The sequence below is a fragment of the Balaenoptera physalus genome, assembly GCF_965194825.1.
Source record: "Balaenoptera physalus genome assembly, chromosome: 1".
In the NCBI taxonomy this organism is placed as follows: domain Eukaryota; kingdom Metazoa; phylum Chordata; class Mammalia; order Artiodactyla; family Balaenopteridae; genus Balaenoptera; species Balaenoptera physalus.
This window is the reverse complement of record NC_138882.1, coordinates 26115800-26139206: the sequence shown is the minus strand read 5'-3', so window position 1 is coordinate 26139206 and position 23407 is coordinate 26115800. Positions and strand designations below refer to the sequence as shown.

General features: G+C 37.1%; 1 protein-coding gene across 3 annotated transcripts in view; it reads left to right on the top strand.

Moving 5' to 3' along the window:
- Positions 1 to 23407, top strand: part of CNST (consortin, connexin sorting protein) — a 138001-nt gene that overhangs the window by 98774 nt on the left and 15820 nt on the right. For all 3 annotated transcript variants that reach the window (XM_082470241.1, XM_082470243.1, XM_082470242.1), the window contains one exon: positions 873 to 1765. In XM_082470241.1, coding sequence (XP_082326367.1) covers positions 873 to 1765 — 893 coding nt within the window. The remainder of the gene's footprint in view (positions 1 to 872; positions 1766 to 23407) is intronic.

Here is a 23407-nt window from a genome sequence, read left to right as displayed (position 1 = left end):
ATGATTTGTATAAATTAAACAATATATGACACAAGAAAAAGTTAAAACTCCTGTGGTAGTTAGGAATGCTTAATCGACCAAAAACTGAATCATGAGCAAGCTTCCCTCTTAACTACTAGTTTATGCATTCAGTATATATTTTGTGAAAGTTTTTAATGGTTTAGTTTGAAAGTGAAAGAAAAGTATTTTAAATTGTTTTATTTAAAATAGAAATTGAAAGAAATATTAAAATTCCAAACCCATTTCTGCCTGGTACCAAGACTTACGCTTTATGCCCCTACCTTTGACTGCCTCCCTTTAAGAAGTTACAAGTAATTTTCCAACACATTAATTAAGGATGTTATTATTAAGGATATTATGCTTAAATAAATTTGAACAGAACAGACTTATGTTCCTTAGTTTAGTTTTAATAGATCAGAACCAGTATTGTTTTTCTTATACTTTAAATTATGTATTACTATGGTTCATCATGTAAAAATATTTATTTAATATACCATGTCTTAAATACACTGAAAATAATTCTTCTACACTTTAAAATATTCGTTTAAATATACACAGCCAATAAAGCTCAGAAGAATATCTTCTAAACCTTTGAAAAAATGACTTTTTCAATTATAATGAAGACTAAATTATATATTCATATTTTAACATGTTTTTGAATAATCTCTGTTAATTTTTATATCTAAAGGATTACTTACTAAATGTTTAGGATGTTTCCTCTACCTAAAGACACTATTATCCATCAGGTAGAATTTCCATTTCAGAGGTTTAGAATATCATTATGTCCCACATATTATTCATGTCCTTTCTCTTCCCTCCTGTACAAAGTTCTGTTTTGAATCTTAAAACAACTTGTTTTCCTTCGTTTTCAGAGAGTGAAACTTGTCTTGGCATGGAATCAGGAAAAGAAAGCCACCATAAAAAAGAGACCCGGGAGAGCAGTCCCTGCTGTAATCAGATGAACAGGCAGGCAGATCCCCTGAGCCTTCCGGTAACTGCAGGGAAGGGCCACACGGAGGAGCCGCCCTGCAGCGCTGAAGCCACACTGGAGCTCCACGCCCTGCCCTTGGAGTCGGCAGGGAGCAGGTCTGAGCTACACTCTACAGGGAATGCTTGTGAAGATGACAGGCGCTTGCAGCTGACTCCGTCAGAGGCCAGCCAAGATGTGGCCGAAATAGAGGGCATTGCTAAGGATCCTAAGGTTTCCAGCGAGTCAGTGATAGAGCCACTGATTTTACCAGGCTCTGACCATATACCTCCTGCGTTGATTTCTGAGGGTAAATACTCACAGACGCAAAGAAAAGAACTCCAGTTGCTACTTCAGGATGCTTCTGAGGCGTTGCCCACAGACCAGCTTGAGAACAATGAATTAAATGAGCTGCAGCAACCTGATCTCACAGACAGTGATGGAAAATCACCACAGGGGCAGACTGACTCAGAGGGCTCTGAGAGTGTACTTTGTGAAAATAATCAAGTATCTGATTTAAGTACAGTGCTTCCAGAGGTGTATATGGCCCCAGAGGAACAGGGAGATAAACACGAACAAGTCAGTAAGGAAACAGAAGACTATTTGAACAGCCTTTTAGAAGGATGCTTAAAAGATACTGAAGATTCCCTTTCATATGAAGATAACCAAGAGGAAGACCCTGATCTCCTTCAAGATCTTTCTCCTGAAGAAGAATCCTATAGTCTACAGGAGAACCTGCCTTCTGATGAAAGCTGTCTTTCTCTCGATGATCTTGCAAAAAGGATAGAGATTGCAGAGGTAAATTTGAGATTTAATGTAAATATGATTTAATATAAAATACGATTAAAAAGATGAAATTTGAAAGCACATATATGCTAAATATTACCTTGTTTTTATAAATTTTCCCTGGCCTCAAACATGAGGGGGAAATTTAGTTAACATAAATTTTTAATCATTATGTATTATCATGATGTTTATACCTCAAAAATTATATTGCATGCCTCCAGTATAGTAAGCATTATGTACCTCATTTTTCATATTCTTATGATTTTTATTTGGCAGTCCTGGGAATTATTAACAAGATAAGATTAGTTACATTCTTGTAAGGAAATCTTATTTTTCTTCTCATGCATCTAGAAGATAAAATATATACTCACTGTTTCTTCTTATTATTAATGTATTTTAAAATTCTTTCAAACAGTATAACAGAATGAAGGAAACATTTTAAAATACAATAAGAGTAGGAGGTACTGAATGGATTTATAAGCTCTAGGTTTGAACAAACTTAATACTTACTACTTGACTAAGTCAAATATTACAAAGAATTCAAAGTTTTAAAGTTTCTCTAAACAGTAATTAAGCTAGTCAAAAACCAAAAATGGGGGCAGGAGAGAATATCAAGATGACCATCCTCCTTAGTTTGATAATACAATTTTTTAAAGTTCAGGGGGGAAAAAAAAAGCCATACCAAAACTATAGCGCCTCAGGAAGGCAGCCTGACATAGTGGAAAGAGCAGAGTCTGGAGAGCCTTAGTTCAAATACTGACTCCACCAGTTACCAGCCTTATGGAGTTACTATCTAACTCTCTAATTCTGTTTACTTCTCTGAGAATTAGGATGCTAACTACTTTTCTTCTTCATCTTATATTTTTTTCCAAGTAAGCTTTTAATTTAATTCATTGTTTTCTAATTCTGCATTATCACTGGGAAAAAAAACCATCAAGTAGAAAATGGAAATGTAACAAAGACAAAATAGACAACAGAATATATATGAAAATGGAACCCTGTGAAAGCTTTCTAAGATGATTACTGTTACATGACTAGCTTCCTTTATTGCTATTTATAGTCAACTCTCCATCAACTATGATTTTTATTCTTAATTTTTTTCTTGACAAAATTCGATAAAATAGTCATTCTTTTGTCTATTTTAACTAGATCTTTTTATTGCCATTTATAGTCAATCCTCCATAAACTGACTTTTCTTCTTAATTTTTTCTTAAAATTATTTAGTAGTGCTTAATGAGTGCAGAGTTTCTGTTTGGGGTGATGAAACTTTTAGAAATAGTTTTGGTGGTGGTTATACAACATTATGAATGTAATTAATGCCCCTGAATAGTGCACCTAAAAATGGTTTAAATGACAATTTTATGTTTTATATATATATATATATACACACATATTTTTAAACCATAATTTTTAAGAATAGTAAAAAAAAAAATTTAAATAGAGCTAATAGTATAACACTGGACCTTCTCTTGTTTATTCAGACCTCTGGTACAGGGAATTATCAAACCAGAAGTCACAACCATATTCAAATCTAGCTGTAATACCAAAAAGTTACCATTATCTGACTGCTTATTTTCAAGTTGAATCAAGCTGACCTTATGTATGGTCTAATTTTACTTTTTTAAGTATAAACTGTGAAGAAGGACCAGAGTACTCCCGTTGAGTCTCCCTGCCTTAAAGGGCATTTATGGTGGGGAATTACTGTTAAATTAACATCGTACTACAACTAAATGGAATAGTCCTTCCTCAAACTCGTAATGTCGGTTTTTCCTGTAGATAACACCTAGCTAGAGGTGGAAATTATATGTATGTACATTTTAAAGTTGTCTTTCCTGTGAAGTTACTTTTTATACATGATGGTCCCCTTTCCTAAAAGTCTATTGGTCTGTTAAGTTATACTGTTTTAAAAACCCCAAAAGCTACATATGACTAACAAAACTGGTTTACTTTCCTATGATAATGCTAAACAGATTGTTTCTGAATACTTCCTTCTCTGTTCTGAAAAATATACCTTTAATAAAATCTGCCTGTGTCAGGAAAAGTTTTTAAAATTTCAAAACTGGAAATCACTATGCTTACTACTTCCTTAGTATGCTAAGAATGAAGTTTTGAGCTAAGTAAAATGTCCAGGTAATAGTGGGTTTGCTTATAAGTACAAACTTCTTGTTAATCCAAACACTGTTTATTTCGTGCTTTCAATGAAATTGTATTAGGGATATCTTCATGTGTCAGGTGCTGAGGATACAGTGAGGAATCAGATGCAGTTCTTGGCATTCGGGGACTCTCTGCTGCCACATTTGTCCATCCTTTTGTGACTATAGGATGCAGAGCATAATCTCTTAATAACTAAATAATGTTCACGAATAATATTTTTCCTGCCCTCAGGAACCACTGAGGCTTGTGAGCCTGCTTTCCTCCACATCACTGTGCTATCCTGTGAGTCCTTCTCTCCCAAATCTATCATTTCTTCCTGTCAGTGACTCTGCCCCTTACAGATTTCCTTACTGCTTGTCACTCTTTCTACCACTGTGTTTATGGTAGAATATAATAGTACATTCTCTCATTGCCAGTTTTCCCCTTTTTTCTTGTATCTCTGCTTTCATTTTCTTGTCACTTCTGCATTGCTCAACTCTGGCTTCAGGGGAACTTGGCCTTGATAACCATTACCAGCACGGTGGAAGTGTCTGTTATGTTTTTTTTAAACAATTAGTTTCATCGCATAAAATGAAGTATTTATATAAAATCATATAGAGAACTGAAAATATGTACACTAATTTAATTCATTAATATAGAGACATGTGGGGGACGTCCCTGGCAGTTCAGTGGTTAAAACTCTGGGCTTCCACTTCAGGAGCCATGGGTTTGATCCCTAGTCGGGGAACTAAGATCCCACATGCTGCATGGCACGGCCAAAAAAAAAAAAAAAAAAAAAAAGAGACATGTATAAATGAAACTTTTCTAGGTTTGGGAAGCTTTTTCAAAACCAGAGTAATTTTGCTAAGTAAAACGATAGCTTAATATCTGAAGCATTGGTGTTCTTTCTTATGTAAAAAAGGTGACATACTGTCATCAAAAGTATAACCTCTACTGTTTTAAAAAAGCATCAAAAACATTTATGCTCATTTCATAGATTTTTGTTTTTTTAATATTTTATTTATTTATTTGTTTATGGCTGGGTTGGGTCTTTGTTGCTGCACACAGGCTTCTCTAGTTGCAGTGCGCGGGCTCCTCATTGCGGTGGCTTCTCTTGTTGCGGAGCACGGGCTCTAGGAGCGTGGGCTTCAGTAGTTGCAGCACGCAGGCTCAGTAGTTGTGGCACACGGGCTTAGTTGCTCCGCGGCATGTGGGATCTTCCCAGACCAGGGCTTGAACCCGTGTCCCCTGCATTCGCAGGCGGATTCTTAACCACTGTGCCACCAGGGAAGTCCCCATTTCATAGATTTTTAAGAAAAAAAGTTTATCACATGTGGAGTGTCAGCAAGTTAGAGAGATTCACTTATTTATCCCTTCGTTAAGTAATCTTTATATGAGTAACTTCTGTGTGAGTGCCATGATATTACAGTTGCAGTGATTAAAAATTCAGAGAAGGATGCTATATGTCTGAAGCCTCAGTCTAACGGTTGTCTGATGGCAAGTGTTATCTGTTTGCTGAATTTGAGTATCCCAGTTTTTAGAAAAAGATGAAATTTTATCCCAATACCCATAATATGCTGACATTATTTTAATGTCAGAATCCAAACCCCTTTTACCCAGGAACCTAGTAATGCTAATAAATCATTGACTTGCTGTGTTCTGGAACCTGGGAGGGTTGCATTATCTTCTCTTTAAACTCTTTAGCTGTTCCTAGCATCAAAGCCTTAGAGAGGAAATATGCTATACAAGTTCAAGTTGGCATTAGGATCGAACCTCATATTGCTAATAAAAGTCCACTCAGCGTACAGTAGGCTGTTTGTTACATGTGTGGGGGTGAAGGATTTGTTTTGTTTTCTAAATAAGTAACACGTCAAGTATTGGGTAAATCTTACAAAAGGTAATCTATTCACATTGAAAATAATCATAGTATGTAATTCAGAGATCCTTTTGTGAGCAGATTTTAGCAACATGATGTGCCATATGGAAATAAACCACTCATTTTTCTTCATTTAACATATGTGTGTGTGATCTGTTTGCAGAGATGTCATATGTTCAGAAAACTATTTTAAATGCTTCAGATTCAAGTGATTTTTGTTTTTAGAAGTAATATCCTAATGTGATAGCTGGAGAAGAAGCCACTTTACTACTGCTTGGGTCTTTAAAAAGCTTTTAATCTGAAAGAGGGCAAAGTATGTTCCCTGCCCCTCTGTCTTTATTGGCAACATTTACTTAGATATCTTCAGGTCTACCTGTCTCACAAGAAACAAAATAGGGGAGGACATAACCTAGAACTTTCTGACGGGGAGAAAGATGAGAGCCCAAAATTTGGTTTTGTCTTCAGAGAAGCTGTCTAATCTAAGTGACTTCTGTGCAATATTCATCTCTGTCTCTTGGCCGAGATCAGGAAAGTCAAGTTACATTAAGACTAGCCACTTTGGGATTCCCTTACCAAGTTAAGATGGGAGGCTGGGACTAAGCAGTAGGATTTTATGAAATCATATAGTTAACTGTTCTTTGGATCTTGGACAAAGGAGGGTCTTAGAAACAGCAATCATGGTGTTCTTGAATGGCTCTTTTAAGGGGAGCAGGGGGAGTCCGGCTTCCTCACAAAAGAGGAAATACAGTCTTGCAATAACATAAGAGGGTTCATGGAAAATGTTTGACCCAGGACTTATGTAAGTGTCTAAATGAACCCCAAAGGATTATCCAGGGATTACCTATCTTTTCTTTGTGCCAGATGGTCTCATCTTTGCCTTTCTTTTTCATCCTGCCCTCTAAATTTTCTAATTAATTAATGCTTCTCTTATTTGTCATGTCTCTTGCACCCAGCTCTTTTTCTTTTCCATTTAAATCATTCTTTCAATTTACATATTTACTGCCTCTTCCTGGACTTTTGCAAGAGCTACTTAATAGGTTTCCCCATTCCTCGTTTCCCTCTCCAAATGGTCTTACATTAGCACTGTATAAACTTAGGGTCTCAAACTGATACCCAAAGGGGCCAGTCAGACAATAGTAGTAGATGAAATGACTTAGTTGTAGGTGATAGGGAGAATAGAATGTTCCCATGCCTTGTCTAGAAGGCTGAATAGCTTTTTGAAATACTGTAGATGAAACCAAACACACCTGAGGGTCTGGGTCTAACACATAGACTGTTAATTTAAACCTCTGCTATAAAATAATTTTTGCTTGTCAGTCTCTTCCCACGACTCCATTTGGCTCCAGGATAAAGGCTGTACTAAGTGGCTTGTTATTCAGGACAGTTGGTAATCTGGCCCACTTTACCTTTCCAACACCATCTCCTGCCGTTCCTTTGTTCTTAACCTATACTGTGGTCAGCCTGGCCTCCCTGCTGCCTTCCAGATACATCTCACATATTGTCACCTCTGATCTTTACCTTCTGTCACAGGTGATGAACTCTTTTCCACATATTATTTCTTCTCAACCCTCAAGATCTAGTTCGTGGCTTTTTAGCACATGGAGTGCCAGGCACAGTGCCTGCCATGGTCAGTACTCAATAAATGCTAGCTGCTGCCATTATTTCTTGATCACGGAAGTCCATAATGAGGGAGGGGCTTGAACACCATTCCTCCTAAAGTCCTGTCTACCTGTAATATTCCCTTGTTATTATAGGACACACGCATGCGTGGGCGCATTGCATTGGACACTAAATTGCAGACTCCTTAAGGGCAGGGATCTTGTTGAATACCTTCTTGTATTCTCTACAGAGCCAACACAGCCACCTAGACACAGTAGGCCTTCCTCCCCGCCTCCCCCTTTTTTCTTTTCTTTTCTTTTCTTTTTTTTTGACCTAGTTCACTTAGAAAAATAAATTACCTTTACGGACAGACTTGATTATTTTAAGGGAAATAGCTATGTTATTCAAATAAATATAGGCTAGGTGCTGTCTTTATATAAATTGCTCATCTATATATTCATTTGCTCTTTGGCACATTTCTTGAGCACCTACTGTACTGTAGAAACTAAGGAGGCACCAGTGAACACAGATCAAGTACCTGCTCTCGTCACACTTACTCTCCAGAGGGAGAGACACATAATAAATGAGTTCACATAAAAGCAAACAGTACAGTTTCATATATTGGTAGTGGCTCTGAAGAAATCTCAGCAGGGTGAAGGGGTGTAGAGAGACTGAAGTGGTGGGTAGGATGGAGGAACAGGCTCTATTAACCAGGATGTAGGGGAAGGCAGTGGGAAGACCAGCAGGAGGGCCAGCACATCTGGAGCACGGTGAACAGGAGAAAAACTGTAGGAAGCTCAGGTGGAGAAGGCAAGCTGGAGCTTGTTCCTGTAGGGCCTCATAGACCAGGGTAAGGAACTGGAATTAAATTTAAATGGTGGTAGAAGTTTGAAATGGATTTTGAACAGAAGATGTGACTTGATTTGTTTCCTGCCTGCTCTATGGAGACTAGCGAAATGCAGGTAGGGGCCAAAGAAAGGCAACCAATCCAGTTATTGCAATTATTCAGATGAGATATAATGAAGGACTCAGTAGTGATGGATGTGGTGAAGATATATTTTTGAAGGAAGAACTAAAAGGATTTGCTAATGGATTAGATATGGGGTATGGTGGTGAGGAGCAGTTTTGAGAGGAAGAGAATCACGAGTTCTGTTTTAGAATCTACCTATCTAAATGATTTACTGGGGGTTAAAAAGTGGGATGGTATCCTGATATTCTTACCATTTCTTTTCCTATTTTATACTTATTAAATTGTCCCTTTAAGCAAATAAAAACTAGTTACAAAAACATGAGATAGTACCTAACCTAGAAACTTAGGTACATTATAAAACTCATATTTTTATTTTAAAAAACTTTTTTCCTTTTTATTTATTTACTTTTAACACCTTTATTAGAGTATAATTGCTTTACAATGGTGTGTTAGTTTCTGCATTATAACAAAGTGAACCAGCTATACATATACATATATCCCCATATCTCCTCCCTCTTGCGCCTCCCTCCCACCCTCCCTATCCCACCCCTCTAGGTGGTCACAAAGCACTGAGCTGATCTCCCTGTGCTATGCGGCTGCTTCCCACTAGCCATCTATTTTACATTTGGTAGTGTATATATGTCAGTGCTACTCTCTCACTTTGTCGCAGCTTACCCTTCCCTCTCCCCATGTCCTCAAGTCCATTCTCTACGTCTGCGTCTTTATTCCTGTCCTGCCCCTAGGTTCTTCAGAACCATTTTTTTTTCTTTGGATTCCATATATACGTGTTAACATACGGTATTTGTTTTTCTCTTTCTGACTTACTTCACTCTGTATGACAGTCTCTAGGTCCATCCACCTCACTGCAAATAACTCAATTTCGTTCCTTCTTATGGCTGAGTAATATTTCTTTGTATATATGTGCCACATCTTCTTTATCCATTCATCTGTTGATGGACATTTAGGTTGATTCCATGTCCTGGCTATTGTAAATAGAGCTGCAATGAACATTGTGGTACATGACTCTTTTTGAATTATGGTTTTCTCAGGGTCTATGCCCAGTAGTGGGATTGCTGGGTCATATGGTAGTTCTATTTTTAGTTTTTTAAGGAACTTCCATACTGTTCTCCATAGTGGCTGTATCAACTTACATTCCCACCAACAGTGCAAGAGGGTTCCCCTTTCTCCACACCCTCTCCAGCATTTATTGTTTGTAGATTTTTTGATGATGGCCATTCTGACTGGTGTAAGGTGATACCTCATTGTAGTTTTGATTTGCATTTCTCCAATGATTAGTGATGTTGAGCATCCTTTCATGTGTTTGTTGGCAATCTGTATATCTTCTTTGGAGAAATGTCTATTTAGGTCTTCTGCCCATTTTTGGATTGGGTTGTTTGTTTCTTTGATATTGAGCTGAGCTGCATGAGCTGCTTGTAAATTTTGGAGATTAATCCTTTATCCGTTGCTTCATTTGCAAATATTTTCTCCCATTCTGAAGGTTGTCTTTTCATCTTGTTTATGGTTTCCTTTGCTGTGCAAAAGCTTTTAAGTTTTATTACGTCCCATTTGTTTATTTTTGTTTTTATCTCCCTTTCTCTAGGACGTGGGTCAAAAAGGATCTTGCTGTGATTTATGTCATAGAGTGTCCTGCCTATGTTTTCCTCTAAGAATTTTATAGTGTCTGGCCTAACATTTAGTTCTTTAATCCATTTTGAGTTTATTTTTGTGTATGGTGTTAGGGAGTGTTCTAATTTCATTCTTTTCCAAGTAGCTGTCCAGTTTTCCCAGCACCACTTATTGAAGAGGCCGTCTTTTCTCCATTGTATATTCTTGCCTCCTTTATCAAAAATAAGGTGACCATATGTGCGTTGGTTTATCTCTGGGCTTTCTATCCTGTTCCACTGATCTATATTTCTGTTTTTGTGCCAGTACCATACTGTCTTGATTACTGTAGCTTTGTAGTCTGGTCTGAAGTCTGGGAGCCTAATTCTTCCACCTCCATTTTTCTTTCTCAATATCACTTTGACTATTTGGGGTCTTCTGTGTTTCCATACAAATTGTACAATTTTTTGTTCTAGTTCTGTGAAAAATGACACTGGTAATTTGATAGGGATTGCATTGAATCTGTAGATTGCTTTGGGTGGTATAGTCATTTTCACAATGTTGATTCTTCCAGTCCCAGAACATGGTATATCTCTCTATCTTTTTGTATCATCTTTAATTTCTTTAATCAGTATCTTATCGTTTTCTGCATACAGGTCTTTTGTCTCCTTAGGTAGGTTTATCCCTAGGGATTTTTATCTTTTTGTGGCAATGGTAAATGGGAGTGTTTCCTTAATTTCTCTTTCAGATTTTTCATCATTAGTGTATAGGAATGCAAGAGATTTCTGTGCATTAATTTTGTATCCTGCTACTTTACCAAATTCATTGATTAGTCCTAGTAGTTTTTGGTAGCATATGTAGGACTCTCTATGTATAGTATCATGTCATCTGCAAACAGTGACAGCTTTACTTCTTTTGCAATTTGGATTCCTTTTATTTCTTTTTCTTCTCTGATTGCTGTGGTTAAAACTTTCAAAACTATGTTGAATAGTGGTGGTGAGAGTGGACAACCTTGTCTCGTTCCTGATCTTAGAGGAAATGGTTTCAGTTTTTCACCATTGAGAACAATGTTGGCTGTGGGTTTGTCATATATGGCCTTTATTATGTTGAGGTAAGTTCCCTCTATGCCTACTTTCTGAAGGGTTTTTATCATAAATGGGTGTTGAATTTTGTCAGAAGCTTTTTCTGCATCTATTGAGATGATCATATGGTTTTCCTCCTTCAATTTGTTAGTATGGTTTATCACATTGATTTGCTTATATTGAAGAATCCTTGCATTCCTGGGATAAACACCACAGATCATGGTGTATGATCCTTTTTTTAAATTAATTTTTTATTTTTATTTTATTTATTTTTTTATACAGCAGCTTCTTATTAGTCATCCATTTTATACACATCAGTGTATACATGTCAATCCCAATCTCCCAATTCATCACACCACCACCCCCAACCCCCCACCGCTTTCCCACCTTGGTGTCCATACATTTCTTCCCTACATCTGTGTCTCAATTTTTGCCCTGCAAACCGGTTCATCTCTATCATTTTTCTAGGTTCCACATACTTGCGTTAATATACGATATTTGTCTTTCCCTTTCTGACTTACTTCACTCTGTATGACAGTCTCTACATCCATTCACATCTCTACAAATGACCCAATTTTGTTCCTTTTTATGGCTGAGTAATATTCCATTGTATATATGTACCACATCTTCTTTATCCATTCATTTGTCGATGGGCATTTAGGTTGCTTCCATGACCTGGCTCTTTGTAAATAGTGCTTCAGTGAACATTGGGGTGCATGTGTCTTTTTGAATGATGGTTTCCTCTGGGTATATGCCTAGTAGTGGTATTGCTGGGTCATATGGTAGTTCTATTTTTAGTTTTTTAAGGAACCTTCATTCTGTTCTCCATAGTGGCTGTATCAATTTACATTCCCACCAAAATGCATAAGGGTTCCCTTTTCTCCACACCCTCTCCAGCATTTATTGTTTGTAGATGTTTTGATAATGGCCATTCTGACTGGTGTGAGGTGATACTTCATTACAGTTTTGATTTGCATTTCTCTAATAATTAGTGATGTTGAGCAGCCTTTCGTGTGCTCCTTGGCCATCTGTATGTCTTCTTTGGAGAAATGTCTATTTAGGTCTTCTACCCATTTTTAAATTGGGTTGTTTGTTTTTTTAATATTGAGCTGCATGAGCTGTTTATATATTTTGGAGATTAATCCTTTGTCCATTGATTCGTTTGGAAATATTTTCTCCCATTCTGAGGGTTGTCTTTTCATCTTGTTTATGGTGTCCTTTGCTTTGCCAAAGCTTTTAAGTTTCATTAGGTCCCACTTGGACCACCAGAGGTGGATCAAAAAGATCTTGCTGTGATTTATGTCAAAGAGTGTTCTTCCTATGTTTTCCTCTAAGAGTTTTATAGTGTCCGGTCTTACATTTAGGTCTCTAATCCATTTTGAGTTTATTTGTGTGTATGGTGTTAGGGAGTGTTCTAATTTTATTCTTTTACATGTAGCTGTCCAGTTTTCCCAACACCACATATTGAAGAGACTGTCTTTTCTCCATTGTATTTCCTTGCCTCCTTTGTCATAGATTAGTTGACCATAGGTGCGTAGGTTTATCTCTGCACTTTCTGTCTTGTACCATTGATCTATATTTCTGTTTTTGTGTCAGTACCATATTGTCTTGATTACTGTAGCTTTGTAGTATAGTCTGAAGTCAGGGAGTCTGATTCCTCCAGCTCCGTTTTTTTCCCTCAAGATGGCTTTGGCTATTCGGGGTCTTTTGTGTCTCCATACAAATTTTCAGATTTTTTGTTCTAGTTCTGTAAAAAATGCCATTGGTAATTTGATAGGGATTGCATTGAATCTGTAGATTGCTATGGGTAGTGTACTCATTTTCACAATGTTGATTCTTCCAATCCTAGAACATGGTATATCTCTCCATCTGTTGGTATCATCTTTAATTTCTTTCATCAGTGTCATATAGTTTTCTGCATACAGGTCTTTTGTCTCCCTAAGTAGGTTTATTCCTAGGTATTTTATTCTTTTTGTAGTTATTAATTTCTTAATTAATAAATTCTTAATTGTTATTAATTTCTCTTTCAGATTTTTCATCATTAGTATATAGGAATGCAAGAGATTTCTGTGCATTAATTTTGTATCCTGCAACTTTACCAAATTCATTGATTAGCTCTAGTAGTTTTCTGGTGGCATCTTTAGGATTCTCTATGTACAGTATCATGTCATCTGCAAACAGTGACAGTTTTACTTCTTCTTTCCCAATTTGTATTCCTTTTATTTCTTTTTCTTCTGTGATTGCCGTGGCTAGGACTTCCAAAACTATGTTGAATAATAGTGGTGAGAGTTGACATCCTTGTCTCGTTCCTGATCTTAGAGGAAATGCTTTCAGTTTTTCACCATTGAGAATGATGTTGGCTGTGGGGTTGTCGTATATAGCCTTTATTATGTTGAGGTAGGTTCCCTCTATGCCCACTTTCTGGAGAGTTTTTATCATAAATAGGTGTTGAATTTTGTCAAAAGCTTTTTCTGCATCTGTTGAGATGATCATATGGCTTATATCCTTCAATTTTGTTAATATGGTGTATCACATTGATTGATTTGCTTATATTGAAGAATCTTGCATCCCTGGGATAAATCCCACTTGATCATGGTGTATGATCCTTTTAATGTGTTGTTGAATTCTGTTTGCTAGTATTTGGTTGAGGATTTTTGCATCTATATTCATCAGTGATATTGGTCTGTAATTTTCTTTTTCTGTATTATCTTTATCTGGTTTTGCTATCAGGGTGATGGTGGCCTCATAGAATGAGTTTGGGAGTGTTCCTTCCTCTGCAATTTTTTGGAAGAGTTTGAGAAGGATGGGTGTTAGCTCTTCTCTAAATGTTTGATAGAATTCACCTGTGAAGCCATCTGGTCCTGGACTTTTGTTTGTTGGCAGATTTTTAATCACAGTTTTAATTTCATTACTTGTGATTGGTCTGTTCATATTTTCTATTTCCTCCTGGTTCAGTCTTGGAAGGTTATACCTCTCTAAGAATTTGTTCATTTCTTCCAGGTTGTCCATTTTATTGGCATAGAGTTGCTTGTAGCGCTCTCTTAGGATGCTTTGTATTTCTGCGGTGTCTGTTGTAACTTCTTTTTCATTTCTAATTTTATTGATTTGAGTCCTCTCCCTGTTTTTCTTGATGAGTCTGGCTAATGGGTTATCAATTTTGTTTATCTTCTCAAAGAACCAGCTTTTAGTTTTATTGATCTCTGCTATTGTTTTCTTTGTTTCTATTTTATTTATTTCTACTCTGATCTTTATGATTTCTTTCCTTCTGCTGACTTTGGGTTTTGTTTCTTCTTCTTTCTCTAGTTCCTTTAGGTGTAAGGTTAGATTGTTTATTTGAGATGTTTCTTGTTTCTTGAGGTAGGCTTGTGTAGCTATAAACTTCCGTCTTACAACTGCTTTTGCTGCATCCCATAGGTTTTGGATTGTCGTGTTTCATTGTCCTATGTCTCTAGGTATTTTTTGATTTCTTCAGTGATCTCTTGGTTATTTAGTAACGTATTGTTTAGCCTCCATGTGTTTCTGTTTTATACATTTTTTTCCCTGTAATTGGTTTCTAATCTCATAGCATTGTGGTCAGAAAATATGCTTGATATGATTTCTTGAGAAGAAAGTGTAATCTGCTGTTTTTTGATGGAATGTCCTATAAATATCAATTAAATCTCTCTGGTCTATTGTGTCATTTAAAGCTTGTGTTTCCTTGTTAATTTTCTGTTTGGATGATCTGTCCATTGGTGTAAGTGAGGTGTCAAAATCCCCCACTATTATTCTGTTACTGTTGATTTCCTCTTTTATAGCTGTTAGCAGTTGCCTTATGTATTGAGGTGCTCCTATTTTGGGTGCATATATATTTATAATTGTTATATCTTCTTCTTGGATTGATCCCTTGATCATTATGTAGTGTCCTTCCTTGTCTCTTGTAGCATTCTTTATTTTAAAGTCTATTTTATCTGATATGAATATTGCTGCTCCAGCTTTCTTTTGACTTCAATTTGCATGGAATATCTTTTTCCATCCCCTCACTTTCAGTCTGTATGTGTCCCTAGGTCTGAAGTGGGTCTCTTGTAGACAGCATATGTATGGGTCTTGTTTTTGTATCCATTCATGAAGCCTGTGTCTTTTGGTTGGAGCATTTAATCCATTCACGTTTAAGGTAATTATTGATTTGTATGTTCCTATTACCATTTTCTTAATTGTTTTGGGTTTGTTTTTGTAGGTCCTTGTCTTCTCTTGTGTTTCCCAGTTAGAGAAGTTCCTTTAGCATTTGTTGTAGAGCTGGTTTGGTGGTGCTGAATTCTCTTATTAGCTTTTGCTTGTCTGTAAAGCTTTTGATTTCTCCATTGAATCTGAATGAGATCCTTGCCGGGTAGAGTAATATTGGTTGTAGGTTCTTCCCTTTCATCACTTTAAGTATATCATGTCACTCCCTTCTGGCTTGTAGAGTTTCTGCTGAGAAATCAGCTGTTAACCTTATGGGAGTTCCCTTGTATGTTATTTGTCATTTTTCCCTTGTTGCTTTCAAATTTTTCTTTGCCTTTAATTTTTGTCAGTTTCATTACTATTTGTCTCAGCATGTTTCTGCTTGGGTTTATCCTGCCTGGGACTCTCTGCGCTTCCTGGATTTGGGTAGCTATTTCCTTTTCCACGTTAGGGAAGTTTTCCTCTATAATCTCTTCAAGTATTTTCTTGGTTCCTTTCTCTCTCTCTTCTCTTTCTGGGACCCCTATAATGAGAATGTTGTTGCGTTTCATGTTGTCTCAGAGGTCCCTTAGGCTGTCTTCATTTCTTTTCATTCTTTTTTCTTTAATGTGTTCCGTGGTAGTGAATTCCACCATTCTGTCTTCCAGGTCACTTATCCGTTCTTCTGCCTCAGTTATTCTGCTCTTGATTCCTTGTAGTGTAGTTTTCATTTCAGTTATTGTATTGTTCATCTCTGTTTGTTTGTTCTTTAATTCTTCTAGGTCTTTGTTAAACATTTCGTGCATCTTCTCAATCTTTGCCTCCATTCTTCTTCCGAGGTCCTGGATCATCTTCACTATCATTATTCTGAATTCTTTTTCTGGAAGGTTGCCTATCTCCACTTCAGTTAGTTGTTTTTCTCGGGTTTTATCTTGTTCCTTCATTTGCAACATAGCCCTCTGCCTTGTCATTTTGTCTATCTTTCTGTGAATGTCTGATACTTTTAAGGTGCTGTTGTTTTCTGTTTGCTAGTATTTTGTTGAGGCTTTTTGCATGTATGTTCGTCAGTGATATTGGCCTGTAGTTTTCTTTCTTTGTGACATCTTTGTCTGGTTTTGGTATCAGGGTGATGGTGGCCTCGTAGAATGAATTGGGGGGTGTTCCTCCCTCTGTTATATTTTGGAAGATTTTGAGAACGATAGATGTTCGCTCTTCTCGAAATGTTTGATAGAATTCTCTGGAGAAGCCATCTGGTCCTGGACTTTTGTTTATTGGAAGATTTTTAATCACAGTCTCAATTTCAGTGCTTGTGATTGTTCTGTTTATTTTGTCCATTTCTTCCAGGTTGTCCATTTTATTGGCATAAAGTTGCTTGTAGTAATCTCTCATGATCCTTTGTATTTCTGCAGTGTCTGTTTTTACTTTCCTTTTTCATTTCTAATTCTATTGATTTGAGTCTTCTCCCTTTTTTTCTTGATGAGTCTGGCTAATGGTTTATCAATTTTGTTTATCTTCTCAAAGAACCAGCTTTTAATTTTATTGATCTTTGCTATTGTTTCCTTCATTTCTTTTTCATTTTGTTTTGATCTGATCTTTATGATTTCTTTCCTTCTGCTAACTTTGGGATTTTTTTGTTCTTCTTTCTCTAATTGCTTTAGGTGTAAGATTAATTTGTTTATTTGAGATGTTTCTTGTTTCTTGATGTAGGATTGTATTGCCGTAAACTTCCCTCTTAGAACTGCTTTTGCTGCATGCCATAGGTTATGGGTCGTCGTGTTTTCATTGTCATTTGTTTCTAGGTATTTTTTGATTTTCTCTTTGATTTCTTCAGTGATCTCTTGGTTATTTATTAGCGTATTATTTAGCCTCCATGTGTTTGTATGTTTTACAGATTTTTTCCTGTAATTGATATCTAGTCTCATAGCGTCATGGTTGGGAAAGATACTTGATATGATTTCAGTTTTCTTAAATTTGCCAAGGCTTGATTTGTGACCCAAGATATGATCTATCCTGAAGAATGTTCCATGAGCACTTGAGAAGAAAGTGTATTCTGTTGTTTTTGGATGGAACGTCCTATACATATCAATTAAGTCCATCTTGTTTAATGTATCATTCATAGCTTGTGTTTCCTTATTTATTTTCATTTTGAATGATCTGTCCATTGGTGAAAATGGGGTGTTAAAGTTCCCTACTGTGATTGTGTTACTGTCGATTTACCCTTTTATAGCTGTTAGTGTTTGCCTTATGTATTGAGTTGCTCCTATGTTGGGTGCATAAATATTTACAATTGTTATATCTTCTTCTTGGATTGATCCCTTAATCATATGTAGTGTCCTTTTTTGTCTCTTGTAATAGTCTTTATTTTAAAGTCTATTTTGCCTGATAAGAGAATTGCTACTCCAGCTTTGTTTTGATTTCCGTTTGCATGGAATATCTTTTTCCATCCCCTTACTTTCAGTCTGTATGTGTCCCTAGGTCTGAAGTGGGTCTCTTGTAGACAGCATATATACGGGTCTTGTTTTTGTATTCATTCATCCAGTCTGTGTCTTTTGGTTGGAGCATTTAATCATTTACATTTAAGGTAATTATCGATATGTATGTTCCTATTACCATTTTCTTAATTTGGGTGTGTTATTGTAGGTCTTTTCCTTCTCTTGTATTTCTTGCCTAGAGAAGTTCCTTTAGCATTTGTTGTAGAGCTGGTTTGGTGGTGCTGAATTCTCTCAGCTTTTGCTTGTCTGTAAAGGTTTTAATTTCTCCATCAAATCTGAATGAGATCCTTGCTGGGTAGAATAATCTTGGTTGTAGGTTTTTCCCCTTCATCACTTTAAATATGTCCTGCCAGTCCCTTCTGGCTTGCAGAGTTTCTGCTGAAAGATCAGCTGTTAACCTTATGGGGATTCCCTTGTGTGTTATTTGTTGTTTTTCCCTTGCTTCTTTTAATATTTTTTTCTTTGTATTTATTTTTTGATAGTTTGATTAATATGTGTCTTGGCGTGTTTCTCCTTGGATTTATCCTTTATGGGACTCTCTGCGCTTCCTGGACTTGACTATTTCCTTTCCCATATTAGGGAAGTTTTCAACTATAATCTCTTCAAATATTTTCTCAGTCCCTTTCTTTCTCTCTTCTTCTTCTGGGACCCCTATAATTCGAATGTTGGTGCATTTATTGTTGTCCCAGAGGTCTCTAAGACTGTCCTCAGGGGCTTCCCTGGTGGCGCAGTGGTTGAGAATCTGCCTGCCAATGCAGGGGACACGGGTTCAAGCCCTGGTCTGGGAAGATCCCACATGCCGCGGAGCAACTGGGCCCGTGAGCCACAATTACTGAGCCTGCGCTTCTGGAGCCTGTGCTCCGCAACAAGAGAGGCCGCGATAATGAGAGGCCTGCGCACCATGATGAAGAGTGGCCCCCACTTGCCGCAACTAGAGAAAGCCCTCGCACAGAAACAAAGACCCAACACAGCCATAAATAAATAAATAAATAAAATTAAAAAAAAAAAAAAAAAAAAAAGACTGTCCTCAGTTCTTTTCATTCTTTTTTCTTTATTCTGCTCTGCGGTAGTTCTTTCCACTGTTTTATCTTCCATGTCACTTTAGCCGTTCTTCTGCCTCAGTTATTCTGCTATTGAGTCCTTCTGGAGAATTTTTAATTTTAGTTATTGTGTTGTTCATCATTCTTTGTTTGCTCTTTACTTCTTTTTGGTCCTTATTAAACGTTTCTTGTATTTTCTCCATTCTATTGCCCAGATTTTGGATCATCTTTACTATCATTACTCTGAATTCTCTTTCAGGTAGACTGCCTATTTCCTCTTCATTTATTTGCTCTGGTGGGTTTTTATCTTGCTCCTTTATCTGCTGTGTGTTTCTCTGTCTTCTCATTTTGCTTAACTTACTGTGTTTGGGGTCTCCTTTTCGCAGGCTGCAGGTTCATCATTCCCGTTGTTTTTGGTGTCTGCCCCAGTGGCTAAGGTTGGTTCAGTGGGTCGTGTAGGCTTCCTGGTGGAGGGGACTGGTGCCTGTGTTCTGGTGGATGAGGCTGAATCTTGTCTTTCTGGTGGGCAGGACCGCATCCAGTGGTGTGTTTTGGGGTGCCTGTGACCTTATTATGATTTTAGGTAGCCTCTCTGCTAATGGGTGGGGTTGTGTTCCTGTCTTGCTAGTTGTTTGGCATAGGGTGTCCATCACTGTAGCTTGCTGTCGTTGAGTGCATCTGGGTCTTAGCGTTGAGATGGAGATCTCTGGGAGAGCTTTCACTGTTTTATATTACATGGAGCCAGGAGGTCTCTGGTGGATGAATATCGTGAACTCGGCTCTCCCACCTCAGAGGCTCAGGCCTGACACCGGCCATAGCACCAAGACCCTGTCAGCCACACGGTATCTAAAAAACGTCTGGGAGAAACCGCAGCAAGGCCAGCTTCTTAGCAGTTGCAGTGGTAACAGGAAGCTTATTCTTCCCTATGGATGGGGCAACAAGTCGTCCTGCAGTTGCAAAGTTGCCTCCTTGGTCCTAAGGAAACTAACTTCTTGTCACCCTCACTATGGACTAGGCGCCGACATTGTGGTAGAACCACGCATGTGCCCTTTTTTCCTTTTTAAATTAATCTTTGAAAAATTCAATATCAATGTACTTCATCATCATTTGTTTTTTACTCTCCATATTGTGGTGTTCTAAGATGAAGCACTGTAGGGTCAGAGATCACCGTCGTGTTATTTCCAGAAGATGGCTTTCCTCCATTTAGCCACCTCCTCTTGCTCCTGCTGTGACTTGTTATATTAATTTGCTGTAGTAGTAGCCATGACATTAATCTACTTTCAGATTATTGAATGACACAAAGGATCTTTCATCTCACCTTCTCCTCCCCAGTGTCTCTAGACTGACAGTTTTAGCCATTAGTTTAAGTATCTCTTAATTCAGGTGATGTGTACGATAAGGATTTGTTGCTATAAAGTGTTTTGGAAAGACAAAAGAAACTTATTAGGTTTATTTGAAAGTTCTGTTCATCTAATTTTAATTGTAATATGTATTATAGCAAATGGCACTAAGCAAAATTTTAATAATCATAGAAAATAAGATCTTTTCACATTAGGGAAATGGCAAGAGGTTTAATCTTGAGTTAGTATTCAACTCTGCCCGTAACTGGTGCTACAAATGTAAGCAAGTTATTTAAGCTCTCTCAGCTTGGCCTCTTCATCTGTAAAATAGGACTGGTAATTCCTGTATAACAGAGTTGTAAAGATTAAGTATGAAATATTATGTAAATGTCCTTACATAAAGTGCAGATTCACTAAATCACAGTTCTTATTATGGAACCCAAATCTAAAGAACCAGGCAGAGAACCATGACTTGTTCCTTCAGTGAAGAATAGTACCTGAAAATTTGACATTGAATGACCAGAATTTCATTCTCTACAGTGAAATTGCTGGCATTTAAGCTGTTTATAATATACTAATATGATTTATGAATGTTATTTCTCAAGTTATCTGGAAACCAAGCAAAATTTACCAACCTTGAGTTTCTGGGTTGAGTAAAGCCTTGATCAGTAAAAGAATATTATTTGGTATCTATTTTCTCCTTTAATTTGAGGAGGCAGATCTAACAGCAAGGCCTCTCTGAATGTTTTCCTTGTCATATTATGATTTCCTGTGCCAGCAGAGTTGCAGAATAATTTTGTTTTTTACAAATAGTTCATTATTAAAATGCTATTTAAGATGATCATTGGTATTTGAGGGGGAAGTGCAGAAGAGCTGTTTATTTACAAATATACAGGGCTAGGTCAGATGGATGTTTCATTATTTGTTTTAATTCTGCACTTATTCATAGAGTACCACCAGTAACAATTACACTAATTACAGCTTAGACATTCTTTTTGTTCTCAGTGTAAAGGCTTGATATACTTTGTTTTGGTAGGAAAGGAATTTGGTAATTTAAGTGGGAAACTAAATTTAGTTTTGTTTTTTTTTTAACTTTTTTTTTTTTTTTTGGCCGCACCATACGGCTTGTGGGATCTTAGTTCCCTGAACAGGAATTGAACCCAGGCCCTCAGCAGTGAGAGCGTGGAGTCCTAACCACTAGACTGCCAGGGAATTCCCTAAATTTAGTTTTTAAAGCTTTATTTTTTGAGATTTAAAGTTTCTTAACCTTTTTTTTTTTTTTAATTTATTTATTTATTTATTTATTTTTGGCTGTGTTGGGTCTTCGTTTCTGTGCCAGGGCTTTCTCTAGTTGCGGCGAACGGGGGCCACTCTTCATCGCGGTGCACGGACCTCTCACTATCATGGCCTCTCTTGTTGCGGAGCACAGGCTCCAGATGCGCAGGCTCAGTAGTTGTGGCTCACGGGCCCAGCTGCTCTGCGGCACGTGGGATCTTCCCAGACCAGGGCTCGAACCCGTGTCCCCTGCATTGGCAGGAGGATTCTCAACCACTGCACCACCAGGGAAGCCCTTAACCTTTTAATATTGACATTATGTTAAAAAATTAAAAGGCATAGAAATGTTTTTTAAGAGTAGTTTGGAGAAGACACATTTCTATGTGCCCTAACTCAACTTCCCAACCTACTTAGAAACACTTGGCAGTCTTTTGAATGAGACCCTAGACTAAGACCATGACTTTGTTTTAACTTACTTGCCCTTCTACCATAAAATTAAGGTAAACTCTACCAAAGTCATTTCTTTTTGTTTGACTGTCTTGGTATGATAAGTAGTAATTTCTGTACTAGGGGTAGGTTCTCAGACCTTTGCCCAAAACTCTTGTCAGAACAGAAAGGACCACACCCACCTGTCTTCTAAGAGTTTCCCCCTTGGCTTGCATCTCCTATGCCTAAACTTGGTCCCACCATCCCTATAAACTATAGGAAAAGAGAGCAGTTAAAAAAGAAAGATCCCTGGAGAAGATCTCTGAATAAGACTGAAAGGAAATAATGGAAAAGAACACATTCCTTCACTTCAGACACTGGAGCAGCCCTGCTGAAACAAAAGATTCTTGGTGGGAGAGAAAAAGGAAAAGCATGTAAAGGCTGTGGATAGATTTTTTGCCAGGAGTTAAGGGTTGAGTGGGGAGGGTGTCAAGATAAAATGTTGGCTCATCCCACACAACTTTAATGTCTCATACTCTTACTTCTTCCCTTTTTCAAAAATTTGCCAAAGTTCATTGCCATCCACAGTAAATAAGATGGGGCCACTTGGGAAGTCTTGTATCCCTTAACTATGTGACTTCTGGAGCCCAACACACCGTATTAAGGCAAGCAGGAGCTAAGGTAGGGGCCTAACAGCTGCTGCACTAGGACTAGCTTCTAGGTCTTGGAAGCACATTCTGTGTCTTTCCAGATGATTTTGAGAGTTTCTCTTGGTCTTTCAACATCCATTTATTCATATTTGCAGTGTCTTTTGATTTATTATTGGGTCTGTCTCTTGAATTTACAGATTCAAAACTCAGATCACAAAGACATACAGTTAACAGTAATGCAACTCTGGAGCTTGTCTTTGTAACTATTCTTAATAGGACTGTTTTTTCTAAGTAGTTAAAGCAACTTGAAAACACCTATGGTGGGTGAATTCACTCTTGGTAAATGTAGTATTTTATGGAGTGAGATAGTGAATGAATCTATGAAAACTCCCTTTTTTTTTACACTTACTAAAAATTTAAAAAGTCAATGATATATCTTTAATAGTAATATACTCATTAAAATTAATTTCCATTTTCCATGCCTTGCTCTTTAGAAACTTATTAGGATTTCTTTCCCTTCCTCAAGTACCCAGTTTCAGCAAGGTACTTGTAAAATCATTTTTCTTTGTTGTATGAAGATGGTCTTTAATATTGTTGCTTTCTGATGAAAGATTTGAAAAACTATTCCTTTGCATAATTTGTACTTATCATTTTAATGTCACTAAAGTATTTTAGCTTTCTCAGAAGAAATACATCATCTGAAGTACATATTTTCTATAAAAAGAATAAATTGCTAACTTATTTTTTTTTTGAGATAATGGTTTCTATAGACCCATGTTCAGGGAAGTCCAGTAGAAGACTATATTGAGTTATTTGGCCCCAAAAGCATTGAGTTATAAAAAGAACTAATAAAATCTGTAATGTTTATGTATAGATTATTATCAGAGACTGCTGGCTGGAACTAGAAGTCATATTAAGTATTTTATACCATTGATCAGATAAATGACATTACAGGAAGTCCTCAGCTTACAGTGATCGGATACCAGCAAGCCA